Source organism: Anomalospiza imberbis, chromosome Z (assembly GCF_031753505.1).
Source record: "Anomalospiza imberbis isolate Cuckoo-Finch-1a 21T00152 chromosome Z, ASM3175350v1, whole genome shotgun sequence".
Classification (NCBI taxonomy): domain Eukaryota; kingdom Metazoa; phylum Chordata; class Aves; order Passeriformes; family Viduidae; genus Anomalospiza; species Anomalospiza imberbis.
In genome coordinates this window covers 61,346,238-61,361,026 of record NC_089721.1, presented here as the reverse complement: position 1 = coordinate 61,361,026, position 14,789 = coordinate 61,346,238, and the positions used below count along the sequence as shown (strand labels likewise).

At 39.1% G+C, this 14,789-nt stretch overlaps 1 protein-coding gene across 6 annotated transcripts in view; it reads right to left on the bottom strand.

The window, feature by feature from the left end:
- Positions 1-14,789, bottom strand: part of HOOK3 (hook microtubule tethering protein 3) — an 85,610-nt gene that overhangs the window by 15,442 nt on the left and 55,379 nt on the right. For 4 of the 6 annotated variants that reach the window (XM_068176885.1, XM_068176882.1, XM_068176886.1 and 1 more), the window contains 7 exons: positions 13,579-13,666; positions 12,951-13,020; positions 8,925-9,065; positions 6,633-6,720; positions 2,331-2,408; positions 1,612-1,646; positions 740-822 (listed from right to left, as the gene is read on the bottom strand). In XM_068176885.1, coding sequence (XP_068032986.1) covers positions 740-822; positions 1,612-1,646; positions 2,331-2,408; positions 6,633-6,720; positions 8,925-9,065; positions 12,951-13,020; positions 13,579-13,666 — 583 coding nt within the window. The remainder of the gene's footprint in view (positions 1-739; positions 823-1,611; positions 1,647-2,330; positions 2,409-6,632; positions 6,721-8,924; positions 9,066-12,950; positions 13,021-13,578; positions 13,667-14,789) is intronic. The other 2 variants (XM_068176884.1, XM_068176883.1) reach the window with 1 other exon arrangement.

Genomic DNA, 14,789 nt, shown 5'->3' with positions numbered 1-14,789 from the left:
CTCAGATCTCAGAAAACAAAATGATATATTTTGTATTTTTTGCTCTATCCCACTATGAATAAAATAATTTTACCACAAACCAGAAAAGCTGCCATTGGTTACAATCTTTTGCCTTATTCTAGAATAACTAGTCTTTTGAAAAATCCAGACTACCTCCCTCATTACTTGTCTGGAAAAAACGTAACAATAACGAGCTAAAAACCAACTAGACACTGGGTTTTGCATACCCTCTGAGCAACATGATACATATCTTACATTATCTTTAACCAGTAACAGAAAATTTGCTCAAATTACAACACATTTTTGAAAACACATTGGAGGAATATACATTGAAGTAAAAATGAGTCAGTGACAACAGCAAGGGTCTTCTAAATTTGGATCTTATGAGACATGACAGTTCTGGACAGCTGAGGTTCAACAGCAGTGAGCTGGTATTTCAATGGCCAATGTCACTGGGGTTTGGGACTAGATGATCTTTAAGGTTCATTCTAACCTCTTAGCATTCTACGACTCTATGATTTCTTACTACAGTGTTTCTAAAATGTGATTCCCATGCATTTTAAGTGTTAAAAGCACCTTTTCGGTCACCCTAGTTTCCAGAGAAATTAACAACATACATGTCACTTCCATTAAAAACATACATTTTGCTTACCTGACACCTCCTTTAGGTATTATAATTAAAGATGTTGCACCTGAAATAATTTACAAAGAAAAGAAACAGACTGCACAGGTAACTCACAACTGTTGCTGCATCTTGGTTCCAAATCTTCAATAATAGCTCGTTTCTTCTGTAGCTCATTGTTAGCTTCATGGAGCTTCTCACTGTTACAAATCACAGAAGCACATATTGTTTCCCCAGTACTATTACTGTGCTTGAAATGAGCACTAAGCAGAACAGAAAATCCTCAGAGAGAGATTATTTCTACGGGTATGATTGATTTCTTTTTCTATGGAGCATGAGGACAAGTGACAATATTGCTGTAGAAATACTTGTCAGTTAAAATGAAAAACATCATTTTGTATGGATAACTGCAACAGCAAACAGTTTCTTTGTCAGTAACTGTACTTAATTTGGAACTTAGAGTTAATTGTACAATGAGGGCCTAAAATGAATACTCATAACTGATATTACATTGAGGAAAGAATGGCTAAACTCAAAAGCAACAGAAACTTCTTTTTGCAAGACAGCCAAAAATTAAGGGAAGTAAAAAATGTGTAAAAACAGCACAATAAAATGACAACACTTCCTAAAGTATTACTTGTATGCCACAATGTATATGAAAGAGTAAACAAACTAATTTTGTTTGTATTAACATACTTCCCTCAGAAAAAAAATTACTTAGTTCTCTTGAGCAAAGATTTGCACAATGTTAAGCAAAGTTTTCTACCGAACACAAGATGATGGTTCCCTCATCGCTCTTTATTTCACAATGGTTTTCTATGGGAAAAAATGGAATCTGAACAGCAGATTCCCAAATATTCCTGTGTTATGTAATTTCTCTTAGTTGCACATTTTCCAGATCCATCACTAATGACTGTCTGCTTTCCTCACTATATGGAAAAACACGTAATTTCAAACTGCAAACAAAATAGGCAAATAAAAATACTTACAGATGTTCTTCAAGTTTCTTTTTCAGAAGAACTGACTAAAATAGAAAGTCAAATGTTTTATTTTAATGTATTGCAAAGCTTTAATGTATTTTTAAAATTATTTTAAAACATGCAATTTTAACATTTCAACCAAAATCCAACTTTTTAACTTTAGTTTTAGATCACAACTGTAAAGCCTCTGTAGTACCTTTCTCTTCACAGCTGTGTGACTTCAGTAAAAGTAGAACCCTTTAGAACTCTAGAAATATTTTCCCAGGAACTAGATCAATAAAAGCAAGATCCATAAATGATAGAATTCTAAGGCAGTTGTTTTAATTTCTTCAGTATTTTGTATTGGAAAGTGCAGCAAAATTTGCAAGAAGAGCTATTGCATTGCAACTTGCATGAAGACATGTAGCAAATTAGTTGAAGTAAATTCCCATCCCACAGAAACTAGGAGTACAGTATTTCTAACTGCAGTGTAGCAAAAATGTCACCTTTTTTGTGTTTCTTATCTTTATTGATTACAGACACATAAAAAATCACTGTACAACTTACAGTGTTCCACTTCCTGATTAAATCACATTTAAATAAGCTCTTTGAATAAAAACTTTGAAGTAATTTTTAAATTTTAAACTCACTCCATACACAGTGAGTATTTTTAAAAAGGAAAAAAAACCAAACTCAATAAATGTCTATGAACTGAAAGTAGTGTTAAGTAAATAGAAAGCCATACTCACAATAGCCTTGAGCAGAAGCCCATGCCAAGAAACAGAGATGACATTAGTATAAAGCAAAACAGCAGCCAACAGAAGAAACTATTTAGAAAGTCATGAACAGAAAAAGTTAAAGCTATGCATGTGCAATTTCTTCCTCTGTTCTCATGAGCAATTTTCATCCTGTAACATTTTGTAAAACATGTCACTAAACCCAAAAATATAAAAAGAATAAAGAAGCACATTTACAAATCATCGTGTTTAAATCAGAAATCCAAAGGAAAGCAACTGCTATTTAGGAAAGTAATTTTAAAACAAAAATCATACAACTAAGAAAACCAAGGAAAATAGCCAGTCTGTTGGGCTACAACTAGAATTAAGAGATGCAGGTGTTTTTGTGGTGTGATGATGAATTGTGTTATTGCCACACTGACTGAATACAAAGCAAATGTAGAATATTTAAATCTGCAACTGCCTTTTGAGTTTGTGTTTATACAGTATTAATCACATGGAAGGGTTAGCATGTGACTGATGGTCCATAACACCAAACTACAAGATAAAATAATCAACAAAATTACTTCATTGTTTTTTCTCCAATGTTTTTTATACAAAGATTTACTCATCTTGCTAACAGAAAAAATTACAGTGTGTACTCACAAAGCTTTTTAGTTTGGTTATACTTCAAAATATTGTCTTTGATCACATTCCTGAGTCATGTTTTTACATTACTATGAAAGAGATTTTCTTACTGCATGACAAGAAAGGTGAGGAGCCATTAAAACAAGTCAATATGGCTCTACTGATTTCACAGTCAGAAATTTGCAGCAGATAAGGATCTGCAGGTTTTTGGCTTTTTTCTTTTTCACAGTCTTCTGAACAGCTGCAGCAACACTACCCTTTATGTAACAAAAAATCTTTGTATGCATCTTTATCAGTCACAAATAATTTGAACTGTCCCCATCACTCGTATCTGATCGTTTAGGGGACTACTCACTGACTAGGACAAGAAAGGGAAACACCTGGAAGCAGTGCCCATTTCCCTAAGGTAACAAAATCAAAACTGAACTCAGGTTTTTTTTGTTTTTTTGCATCCTTTTATTGCACTTGGGTTTATCTTGAAACAGACACAACTACTAGTCAGCACTGATTCCACTGGTGTATTATTTACCTAGTATCTGCACTGTTGAGGGAGTAACCTCTCTCCCAGCTAGACAGATCATGTTTTCACACCCAAGAAATTACTTGTGATAAACAGCCGAAACAACTAAAAGAAGCAGAATTGAGTTTACCCACATTAACTGACCCAAGACACATGATTAAGAAAGAGACTAAAACACTCAGTGTGCCATTCTGGTAGCCAAAGATCCCATATATACTTGGCAGATAAAGTCAGACAGATCATTCTAAAAATGGGCAAACATTACTTCTGCGATATTTGCAGTATCAGTAAGCTTTAAAGACTCATACAAATCTAAAATGTAATTACTATAATTGTTGTTCTTTCATAGGGAGATAAGTCTCCTAAACACTACAGAAATAGAAGTCTTTTTGCTTTGAAGTTCCTTTCATGCTTAAACAAACCAAAGGAACAAGTCTGTCCCATTTTTCAGGGCAAAATTTGGTTTTATTTTAGATGTTAAAGTTAGAGGCAGATGCTTAGGTTCTGGCCTGAGGTTAAGCTAACTTAGCAGGGTGTGGGAAACTATGGGTCATCATGTCAGAAGACTGCTGGATGAGATCAATAACACTGTGAGGTGATGAAAATCACAAAACAGCACCATGATGGACGGTCAGATTTTCAAGAATGCTGAGAGTAATGACAGAATGGCTTGGGTTGGAATGGACATAGTCCAACCCCCTTCAACAAGCAGGGACACCTTCAACTAGATCAGGTTGCTCAACGCCCTGTCCAACTTCGCCTTGAATATTCCATGGATGGGGCTTCCACAATTTCCCTGGGTAATTTGTTCCAGTGTCTCACCAAATGAAAAAGCGGCTGAACTTCATGGCTAACTGAAGAGGTAACAGAATTCTGGGGACCTTTTAGGGAGGTGTTTATCATTAACAGTATGTAAGGCCAAGACTGCCTATGTTACATTATGAAAAACACTAGGCGTGGGATGGATTTAACAAGTGGGGCAGAAGTAACTAAAGGCAGGGTGTTCACATAGGAAGGGATTAGGGCAGAGAACAGGAGAACAAGGATGATAAAAGACAGTGATAAGACATGCAAATGATGTAGTCAAAGCTGTTCATGTAACTGTTGAGTAGCCCCACAAGACTACTGCATTCTGGAGGACAATAAATCAAACCTATTCTGAGCACACCAGACACATCTGAGTTGATTCTGTAGTCTGAAAGAAGGGAGTAAGGAGACCTTTGCCTGGCTAGCAAGGTAACTCTCAGAATGGACTAATCATGCATCCCAACAGAATGTGTCAGTGCCCATCACAGGCCTAATGGCACACAGCTGCCTTCCGCTGCACTTCAGTACAAAATCAAAACTGTTTGCCCTTGTGGACCCCGGCACAGAGCACATAACACTACAAGGACACTTGCCTGGGTAAGAACACTACCTCTACACCTTTTTAGGCATGTCTAAAAATAACTTCAGCTTTAAAACAAAACAAAACTTTTATAAAAAAACCAAAACAAACAAACAAAACCCCCCAAAAACCTGAGCTCTCACCAGACATTTCAGGACTGAATTAAAATTAATTTTCTGGATTGAGCACATTTACATTGTAAGTATGTAAAAATATGAATCTCAGTGCATTTTTGCAGAAAAATAGCAAAAACCAGACGAAATTAGCTGAAAATTATGTACTGGTGAACCATATGCTGTGTCTCTCCTATTGCTTTTTCTTACATTTCTGAAGAATCACTCTTTTTGTACATCTATCCTACAGATAATTCAAGTAGCCTCAGCCTAACTTCGACCTACTTGAGCAGCTGGGTTTATCTTCTGAGATTTGTTCTGCTTTACAAGGAAGATTGCATGAGGAGACCACAGTATCCGAAGTTCTTGCATCTTCAACATTTCAATGAATCTACAGTCACTGTTTTGCTTCCTTAAGAGTAAATTAAATCCTACAGATCAAACTCAGCAAAACAGACCATGGGATCAGTGCCTATAGATTACCATTGATATGGTCAGACCAACACAGAAGCCATGAGTGCAGTCACAGCCTAAATTACTGAGCCAACCAGAGTATCAAAAGGGACACAATTAAAATTGCAGCAAATAAAGCTGAATACAATTTGACAGAGATAATTTACAATACTCAGTATCTGAGAATAATTCTTTTATATTCTTGTTCACCCTGAAAAGATTTTGGCCAATAATCAAGACAACAACATCTCAGAATAGACCTATTTTAATGTGTATTCTAAAACACATTCTAAGTTACTCAGGAAAATAATCTTGATGGAAATCAACCCAGTGTTTAACATTCATATAGTTTATTCTGAAAATTTAAAGGGTAAACTAAATTTAACAAACTCTTAAATGAACATAACCATCTAATAAAAAAGCCTTTCATTTTTTTATATAAATTAGTTAAAACAAACCCACAAAAACAGAAAGCAGCACATTACAGTTTGTTGCCAGTTAGCAACATGACACACTGAGATTGTGAGGATAAACTATGCATGTACAGTGCAACAAATCTCTGCTTTCAAGAAAGTTCTAGAGCTTCTTTTTTGAAATACAGGAGATAATTTTTGAGTGGAAGACTGGAAGTTGTTTTCCACACTAACTCAGCTACAGTGTGTATTCTTACATTTAAAATAAAGTTAACCCTGTATACAGAAACAGAAAATGCTGCATTGTGTTGAGAGCCTAATTATTTGACTTCTTTTTTAGTTTTGGTCTGCCTGGCTTTTTTCATTCTGAGATACATTTACATGAAGAATTAAAGACCTTCCAGTGGCTGGAAAGGCCTTAACTTTCATTAAGAAAACTAAACCCAAAACAGCTTCAGATGCTTTATTCATGGAGAATCAACATTTCCTCAATTCCCTGCAAAGCTCTCTATTCTAATTAAATAATTTTAATGCTGAGTTTTCTATTGCAACAGACACAATTATTCAAATAAAACATGTGACACCTTCCCTACATAGGATAGTTTTCTATTGTAGACAATTGTCTTACATCCTAGTTAGAGAAGCACAATTTATTGGTAAGACCATACAAGTAAATACACAAAACTATTCAAAATCTCAGTTTGTATAATCTTTTACTTTTTTTTTTTTTTTTTACAAAAAGGTGAAAGTTTCAAAAACGGTAACTACTTGAATGTAAGTTTGATGTACATTTCTACTTACATCTTCAGCTTTTGAACCTTGATCCTGCAAAGATTTTTGTAGTTCTTCAACCTGGGACTGCACTTCCAGAAGTCTCTGATTTACCAATCTAGGAAAGAGACATGATTTGTTTTTCAGAAAAAAAAACCAAACTGCAAGAGGAAGTCTCAGATTTGTAGTGTCCAGTGTTTTCACATCATCTACACAAAAAAAAAGCAATACTGTAAATTACTCACAAAAAATTTAGAGCAGTAGTTAGAGCTTACAGCAGTTCCAGAGATCATAACATCCAGACGTTCATCCAGAACATTCTCATATTCCTCAAGGACAACATAAATGCATGCAGAAATCAGTTATATCAGTTATAAATACATGAAAGAGTCAGTTTTACTGTGTGAGAGCTGCTAGCTTATGCTTCTTCACTGTTACAGAACCCTATAAATCTGTAGGTTGGAAGGGATGTCCACAGGTTGCCTAGATCCAACCTCCTCCTTAAAGCAGGTGCACTTACAGCAGATTGCTGGGAACCATAAACAGTACCAGGTTTGCGCACTTTTAAGGACAGAAGTCTATAACAGTCTCTTTGGGCTTCTCTTCTAGAGCTTGGACCCATACCCCATATTTTGTCTGTTGCCTCTTGTCCTTCCACTAATAACATCTTGACAACAGCCCAAATCGGTCTTCTTTCTACCTTCCCATCAGGCAGATGCAGTTCACAGTACTCTCCTCTATGTCACCTTTCCTTTGGCCTGGACAAACCCAGTTCTCAGTTTTACCCCATCTATCACACATTACAGTGTCTCTCACCTTAGCAATTGTCTGCTGCACTTCTACATGTCCACATTTCTCTGGTACTGTGGAATCCAAAATTACATGCTCTGTCCACATGTGCTATCAAAAGTACTGATGAGAGGTGAACAATCATTTTCACAGATTGACTGCCTGCACCTCAGTGAGGTCTGTTCAGATCACAGTCAACTGCAAGGTCCCCAGATAACACATCTTCCTTTGCCACCCACTAGGACCCCAGAGCTTTTGCAGCCGAGCTGCTCCACAGCCAGGGACAGGGGTCTCATCAGTTCATTTCTCCGGACTGTTGAGCTCCTCTGAGTAACAGTTTTCCCTTTCAGGACATCCCAAAGTGGTATCACTCTCAAACTTGCTAAGAGTGTAGCCCCTTTCATCAGTGAAGTTGTTAATAAAAGTGATGAACAGCGTTGGTATTAGTAGTGACAACTGAGGAACTGGTTACCAGCTGGGTTTTATTTCACTGACAATACTACTTTAGGCTCAGGTGTCTGATCACTGTCCAATCAATTTTTTTTGCTCACTTTACTGTCCACTTATTTAGCTTATGTCTAGCCATTTTGAACATAAGGATACCATGGGGCACTTTATCAAAGGCTTTGCTAAAGCTAAGTATCATCCTCTGTTTCACCCTTCTTCACGTGTGCCGTCATCTCATTGTTAAGACAACTGGATTAGTTAGGCATGATTTGCTCTGAATAAATTCATGTTGGCATTTGCCAATTACTTTCCTGTCCCTCATGTAGCTGGAAATAAGATTCCAGATAGACTTGTTTTCTGAAATTTCCAGAAAGCAAGCTGTGGCTGACCAATCTCAATAGTTCTTCATGCCCTTTTGCTTGCCCTTCTTGAAGGTGAGTGCAGTATTTACCTTTTCTCAGGCTTCGGGGACCTTCCCCAGTTGAAGGGGAAGATTAGATAAAGAACAGATTCAAAGCTTAGATAAAAAGCAGCCTCACATCACTATCAGCCAAATACTGTGGCATGCTCTGATGCACTCTGTCTGGCCTCACAGATGTCTGCATTCTGATTGGCTCAATCCAGCAGGGTCAGCTAGAGAAGGCTGCCAAGGAACATGTCCTGCTGAGTTTTAAATATATACAAGGATGGAGACAACCTCTCTGGGCAACATACTCCAGTGTTCAACAACCCTCACAGTGAAAAACACCATACATTCTCACAATCAGATGAAATAAAATGTGTTTTAAGCTCTGCCCACACCCTCTTGCCATGTTACTGAGTATTACTGACAAGAGTCCATCTCTACTTTATTTAGACCCTCCCATCATACACTTCGAAAAGATACATTGAAAAGATCAAACCTAAGCCTTCTCTTTTCCTGGCTACATAGTCCCTATCCCTCAGACTTTACTCATACAAAAGACTGCAGTCCTATAATCACATCCTTGTGGCCTTTCACAGGACTGATTCCATTAAATCTATGTCTTTCTTCTCCTGGGGATGCCTGTAGGAAGGTCAACTGAAGCAGAGAACAAAATTTCTTACCTGTTTTCTGTCTCCAGTTCATTCTTCCTTAAGTTTGCATCATCAAGAAGGCTCTGCAACAAGGCAATCTTCTCATTGTCAGAACCTTCTTGGTTCAATTTTAACATCTTGTTCTCATGCTGAAGGCGGATGAGTTTCTCCCTGAACACACAGAACACAATTTTGTAAAAAAAAAAAAAAAAAGAATACCAGTATCTATAACAAATAAAACTGCTGACCACAGGAAGTAAAATAACAACACAAATATCATCTTTTTAAGGCAGATGCTGCAACAATAATCATGTCTTCAAACCCCCAAATACAAACATGATTCAAGTTGTAATTGCAGAACACAAGGAAATTACCTCAGTTCCCCCATAAGATCTCAGAGTACAGCTCAACAAATACATAGTGAATGCAGAGAATGCATTCACTATAATGAGAATGGAAAACTTAATACCAAGTGTGAAGAAAGACTGTAATCTCAGCTGCCACTGAACTACTGCATAAACCTGAGCAAGTAATTGTTGGTGCTTGCTTTATGTTTTTTTTTTTTTACATAATTTAAAAAAAATTTAAAAATTAAAAAAAAATCATTATGTTTTTTACACAGAATCACTTAGGTTGAAAAGACTCTTAAGATCATCAAGATCCAACATAAACCCAGCACTGCCAAGTCCACCACAGAACCATGTCCCTTAAACACCATGACTACACATCTTTTAAATACCACCAGGGATGACAACTCAATCACATCCCTGGATTCAATGCTTGATAACCCCTCCTGGTGAAGAAATGATTCCTAATATCCAATCTAAACCTCCCTAGCACAGCTTCAGGAAAAAATACCAACCCCCACCTCATTATAACCTCCTTTCAGGTAGTTGTAGAGAATGATAAGGTCACCCCTGAGCCTCCTTTCTAACAACCTCCTGCTCCTCATAGGACTTAACTCTCTAGACCCTTCTCCAGCTCTGTTGTCTTTCTCCAGACACGCTCCAGCCCCTCAATGTCCTTTTTGCAGTGAGAGGGTGCAAAACTGGACACAGGATTTGAGGGGTGGCCTCACCAGTGCCAATTACAGGGGAACAATCCCTGCCCTGGTCCTGCTGGTCACCCTATTGCTGATACAGACCAGGATGCCATTGGCCTTCTTGACCACCTGGGCACTCAATGGTTCATGTTCAGCTGCTGTCAACCAACACCACCAAATCCACACCAGAACAAGAGGTGCCATCCACAGGGACCTGGACAAAGTAAAGGAATCGGGCCATGAAAACCTCATGAGGTTCAACAAGGCCAAGTGTAAGGTCCTGCACTTGGCCTATGGCAACCCCTAGTATCCGCACAGGCTGGGCATGAACAGATGGAGAGCAGCCCTGTGAGAAGGCCTTGGGGGTGCTGGTGGGTGAGAGGCTGGACATGATCCAGCCATGGGCACTGCCAGCCCAGAAAGCCAAACGTTTCTTGGGCTGCATTCAAAGCAGCGTGGGCAGCAGGGGAGGGAGGGGATTCTGCCCCTCTGCTCTGCTCTGGAGAGAGCCCACCTGGAACCCTGCATCCAGCTCTGGGGTCCCAGCACAGGAAGTATGTCAACTAATTCAAGTGAGTCCAGAGGAAGCTGCTAAGGTGATCACAGGGATGGAGCACCTCTATTAAAGCAGGCTGAGAGAGATGGGGCTGGGGTTGTAGATCAGACTCCAGGGATACCTTAGAGCAGCCTTACAGTGCCTGAAAGGAACCAATAACAGAGCTGGAGAAGGAATTTTTACAAGAGCGTGGAGAGACAAGACAAAGGAGAGTAGTGTTAAACTGAAAAAAGGTGGTTTATAATAGATATGAAACAGAGATTCTTTACTTTGAGGGTTTGGAGGCAATGGCAAAGGGAGTTCTGAGTGCCCCATACCTGGCAGTGTTCCAGTCTAGGCTGGATGGAGATTTGAGCAACCTGGTCTACTGGAAGGTGTCCTTGTCCATGGCACAGTATGTGGAACAAGATGATCTTTAAGGTCCCTTCCAACCCAAGCTGTTCTATGACTCTACAATTACTTCCCACTGTGCATCTTTTCAGCCACTCTTCTCCAAGCCTGGAGCACTGTACAGGTTGTTGTGATCCAAGGGCAAGACCTTGGCCATGCTAAACTTCATACAATTGTTCTCTGTCCACTGATACAAACTGTTCAGATTCCTCTGCAGAGCCTTTTGACCCTCCACCAGATAAACATTGTCCTGAGCAACCCAAAATGTTATTGTATTCCATATCTATCTGTGCCCAGGTGGGGCAGGAGCTGGGGGGTTGCCCTGGGCTCTTTAAAAGTTGAAGCACTCACATAGAGTCACTCTCTGCCCATTTGGCTTGACTTGGTTCTTTCTTGCCCCTACTTGCTACAATAGCAAGTCAAGATGCTCTATTTCACAATCAAAAGCTGTTTCAGAATGAATTTTACTACACCTGTCTGCAGCCACGCCCTCAGCATCCTTCAGTGGATCCCACCCACCCCTATGGACTTGTAGGTGTCTAAGTGGCACAGCAGGTAGCATAACTGTAGCAGGCACAGCATAGCTGTTCCCTCCTGTATTGTGGTAGCTTTATTCAGCTTCTTGCATCTGTCTTCCAGGTCAGCAATCTTACTATCAAAGATTGTGGCAACAAAGGCTTTAAGTAGATCCACCTTCTCCTTGTCCTTTACTGGTATGGTTCTCCTTGCAATCAATAAGGGATTGAGATTCTCCTTAACCCTCATTTAATTGTGAATGTATTTATAGAAACATTTTTATTGTCTTTTATTAGCAGTAGCCAGAATAAGATCTAGTTGGGCTTTGGCCCATCTAATTTTCTCCCTACATAACAGCACAACATCTCTGTAGTCCCCTTGAGTGGCTTTGCCCCTTCTTGCAAACACGATACAATCTTTTTTTCCTGAGTTCTGGTCAAAGCGCTCTGTGCAGCCAAGCCAGTCTTCCTGATGGCTCACCATGTGGCACATGGAGACAGCCTGCTCCTGCATCTTAACAGTTCCTTCTTGCCCTCCCAGACTCCTTTGCCCTTAAGGACTGACTTCTAAGCAACTCTGTCAACCAGACCCCTAAATGGATCAAAATCTGCCCTATAGAAGCCCAAAGTGGAGGTTCTGCCGACCTCTCTCCTTAATTCTCTGTGAATCAAAAACTCTCTCATTCAGTGGTTGCTGTGCCCAAAAAGGCCTCTGATCATCACATCATCCACCAGTCCTTTCTGGTTCACAAACAGCGAGTCCACATCTTCTCTAGTTGGTTTGCTCAGCAGCTGTGTTAGAAAGTTATCTTCCACACAGTTCAAGAACCTTCTAGACTGATCCCTTTCTGCTGTGTTGCATTTGCAGCAGCCTCTGGTAAGCCAACGTCCTCCATAAGAAGAAGGGCCAGTAATCTCAAGACCTCCCCCAGCTCCTTATAGTATAGTATCCTAGACAAGTGGTCTGTAACACACCCACAAGAATATCTGCCTTGTGGCCTTCCTCTTAATTCTTATTCATAAATACTCAACTCTTTTGGTACCATCACCAAGCTACAGGCAGTCAGAACAGGGCAACAAGAAGCACCTTTTTCTAATATCCAATCTAAACCTTTCCTGACACAAATTCAGACCATTTCCATGGGCCCTGTCACTGGTCACAACAGAGAAGAGATGAATGTTCGTCCCTCCACTTTGTCTCATGAGGAAGGATAAGATCTCTGCTCAGTCTCCTCCTCTCCAGGCTGAACAGATCAAGTGACCTCAGCTACTCATAGCTTCCACTCAAGGCCCTTCACCATGCCTGTGGCCCTCCTTAGGATGCTAAGAGATTTATGTCTTTCTCATATTGTGGCACCTAAAACTGCACACAGGACTCTGTCCCAGTGCAGAGCTGAGCAGGACAATCCCCTCCCTTGCCTGGCTGGTGATGCTATGCCTGATGCCCCCAAGGACACAGTTGGGCCTCCTGGCTGCCAGGGCACTGATAATTAATGTTCAACTTGCCACTCACAATTGTATAGGTTAGCAAAACAAAGCATGCATTAGCTTACTTTATTTCAGGAGTAATGATTTCTGCTGCTAAACTGTCTGAAGGCTCTTGTCTTCCCAGAGGCATCAATCCTGAGTAAGGAAAAGCATACCACTGACTTTTTCATGTGACAAGAAGTAAACATTGTTCTAGACGTTTCACACTACTGCTAGACAATGTAAAATGACACAAAATCAGGCTACAGCAAGACAGACAGACAAGCACCATTTCATTTGGTGAACCATTACATCTGATTTCATCCATTCTGAAGAAACAATGTTGCAGTTTATTTCCTACTCATAATCTTATCTAATAACTACAAAGGTACATAAGATTACACATACAAATGAACTATAACACAGGAAACATCATGAGAAAATATGTCTCTAAAGAAAACAATGTAACTATAGAAATTAGATGTACATTATAAAAATATCCCACTGGAGAGGAGACTAAAATTTCTCATTGACTCAAATAACATTCAAAGCTTTTGCTTGCTTATGAAGCTATGAATAGTTGAAGTTTTAGTTGTTGATTTTAGAAGAGCTTAATTTTTTTTTCTGTGCTAAACAAAAGCACATTCAATACTCTACAGAAAACTTGTGTAAATTTCAGAATAGAGGCATTTTATCTCCTTATTTGTCCTTTACCTGTAGTGGTGAGTTGACCCTCCTGAGCTTGTACACATCTAAGTTCTTCAATAGTTTCTTTCAAAGAATCCCTTTCTGTTCTTAATCTCTGAATAATTGGAAAGAAAATGAGTATCAGTCTTGGCAGTTCATAATAGATTAAATATAAGTATTATATATTCCACGAAAACAGTAGTTTGGGGTTTTTTCAGGAGAAGGATTGCTGATCTTATTGGACTAAAAATAGCAGGGGTATAAGCTTACAAAATCAAGTTATCAGTGACACAAAGTTCTGGTACCAGGTAGTAAACAGTATCCACGGGACCATTCAGCTGTTTTCCTTTCATTGGGGTTGATTCCAAGGGAAATGGAAGACAGTTGAGAGACCATAGATTTTTCCCTCACCAAAAATCAAGGATTCAGCCAGGAGTGAAATAATGAGCAGGTAAGTACAGAGTCAACATAATGCTTTTACTTCATTTTGTTTGTCTTTTACCACAAAGTGTGAGCAACATTTCCATATCACATTCCTCCTGTGTGTCAGCTGTCCTTGTCATTCACCAGCATCTTGGCTATGAAAGAAAACTCGTTGCGTAAGACTCAGTCCAAAGAGAACTGACGACCAGGACTGGTTCGCCTTGGGACAGATGTGCTATCAGTGCTGTCTGGATCGCCAGACAGATGTGCTATTCAGTAGCATCAGGCAAATACTCTTTCAATCTGGCACAACTACCCTTGTGGCAAAAAAATGAGAATCTACAGGTAGCACCAAGTTTTTTTCCAGAAGGTTGCCAAGAGTCACAAAAAGGAAAGAAATTGGCTACTATGTAAAGATACAAGTTGTAGTTTGCTCCAAAATCAAACATGTTCAGTATTACGAAATGGTCCAAGATAGACCTTTCTTCTGTATAGGTATGGAGTTGTGTTGGCTGATAGCATTTCATTTTACTAAGAGTTGCTTGCCAAATGCCAGTTGAATGCCAAATTTTAGTGACTAGAAAAAGCTCTAGGGCTTCACTGGTACAAGCAGCTCAATAATTATTGTAGTACTTACAACACACCACAGAGGTAAAATTCCAAGCTACTTTGATGAAGATATCAAACACTACCATGCTTTCCCAGAACATAAGGAAAAGAATATAATCCGTTTCAGTAACTATTTCCAAAATATATCTGACAAGATACCACTACCTAGTTGTGACCTCTGGTGGACTACTTTACTGATATATATT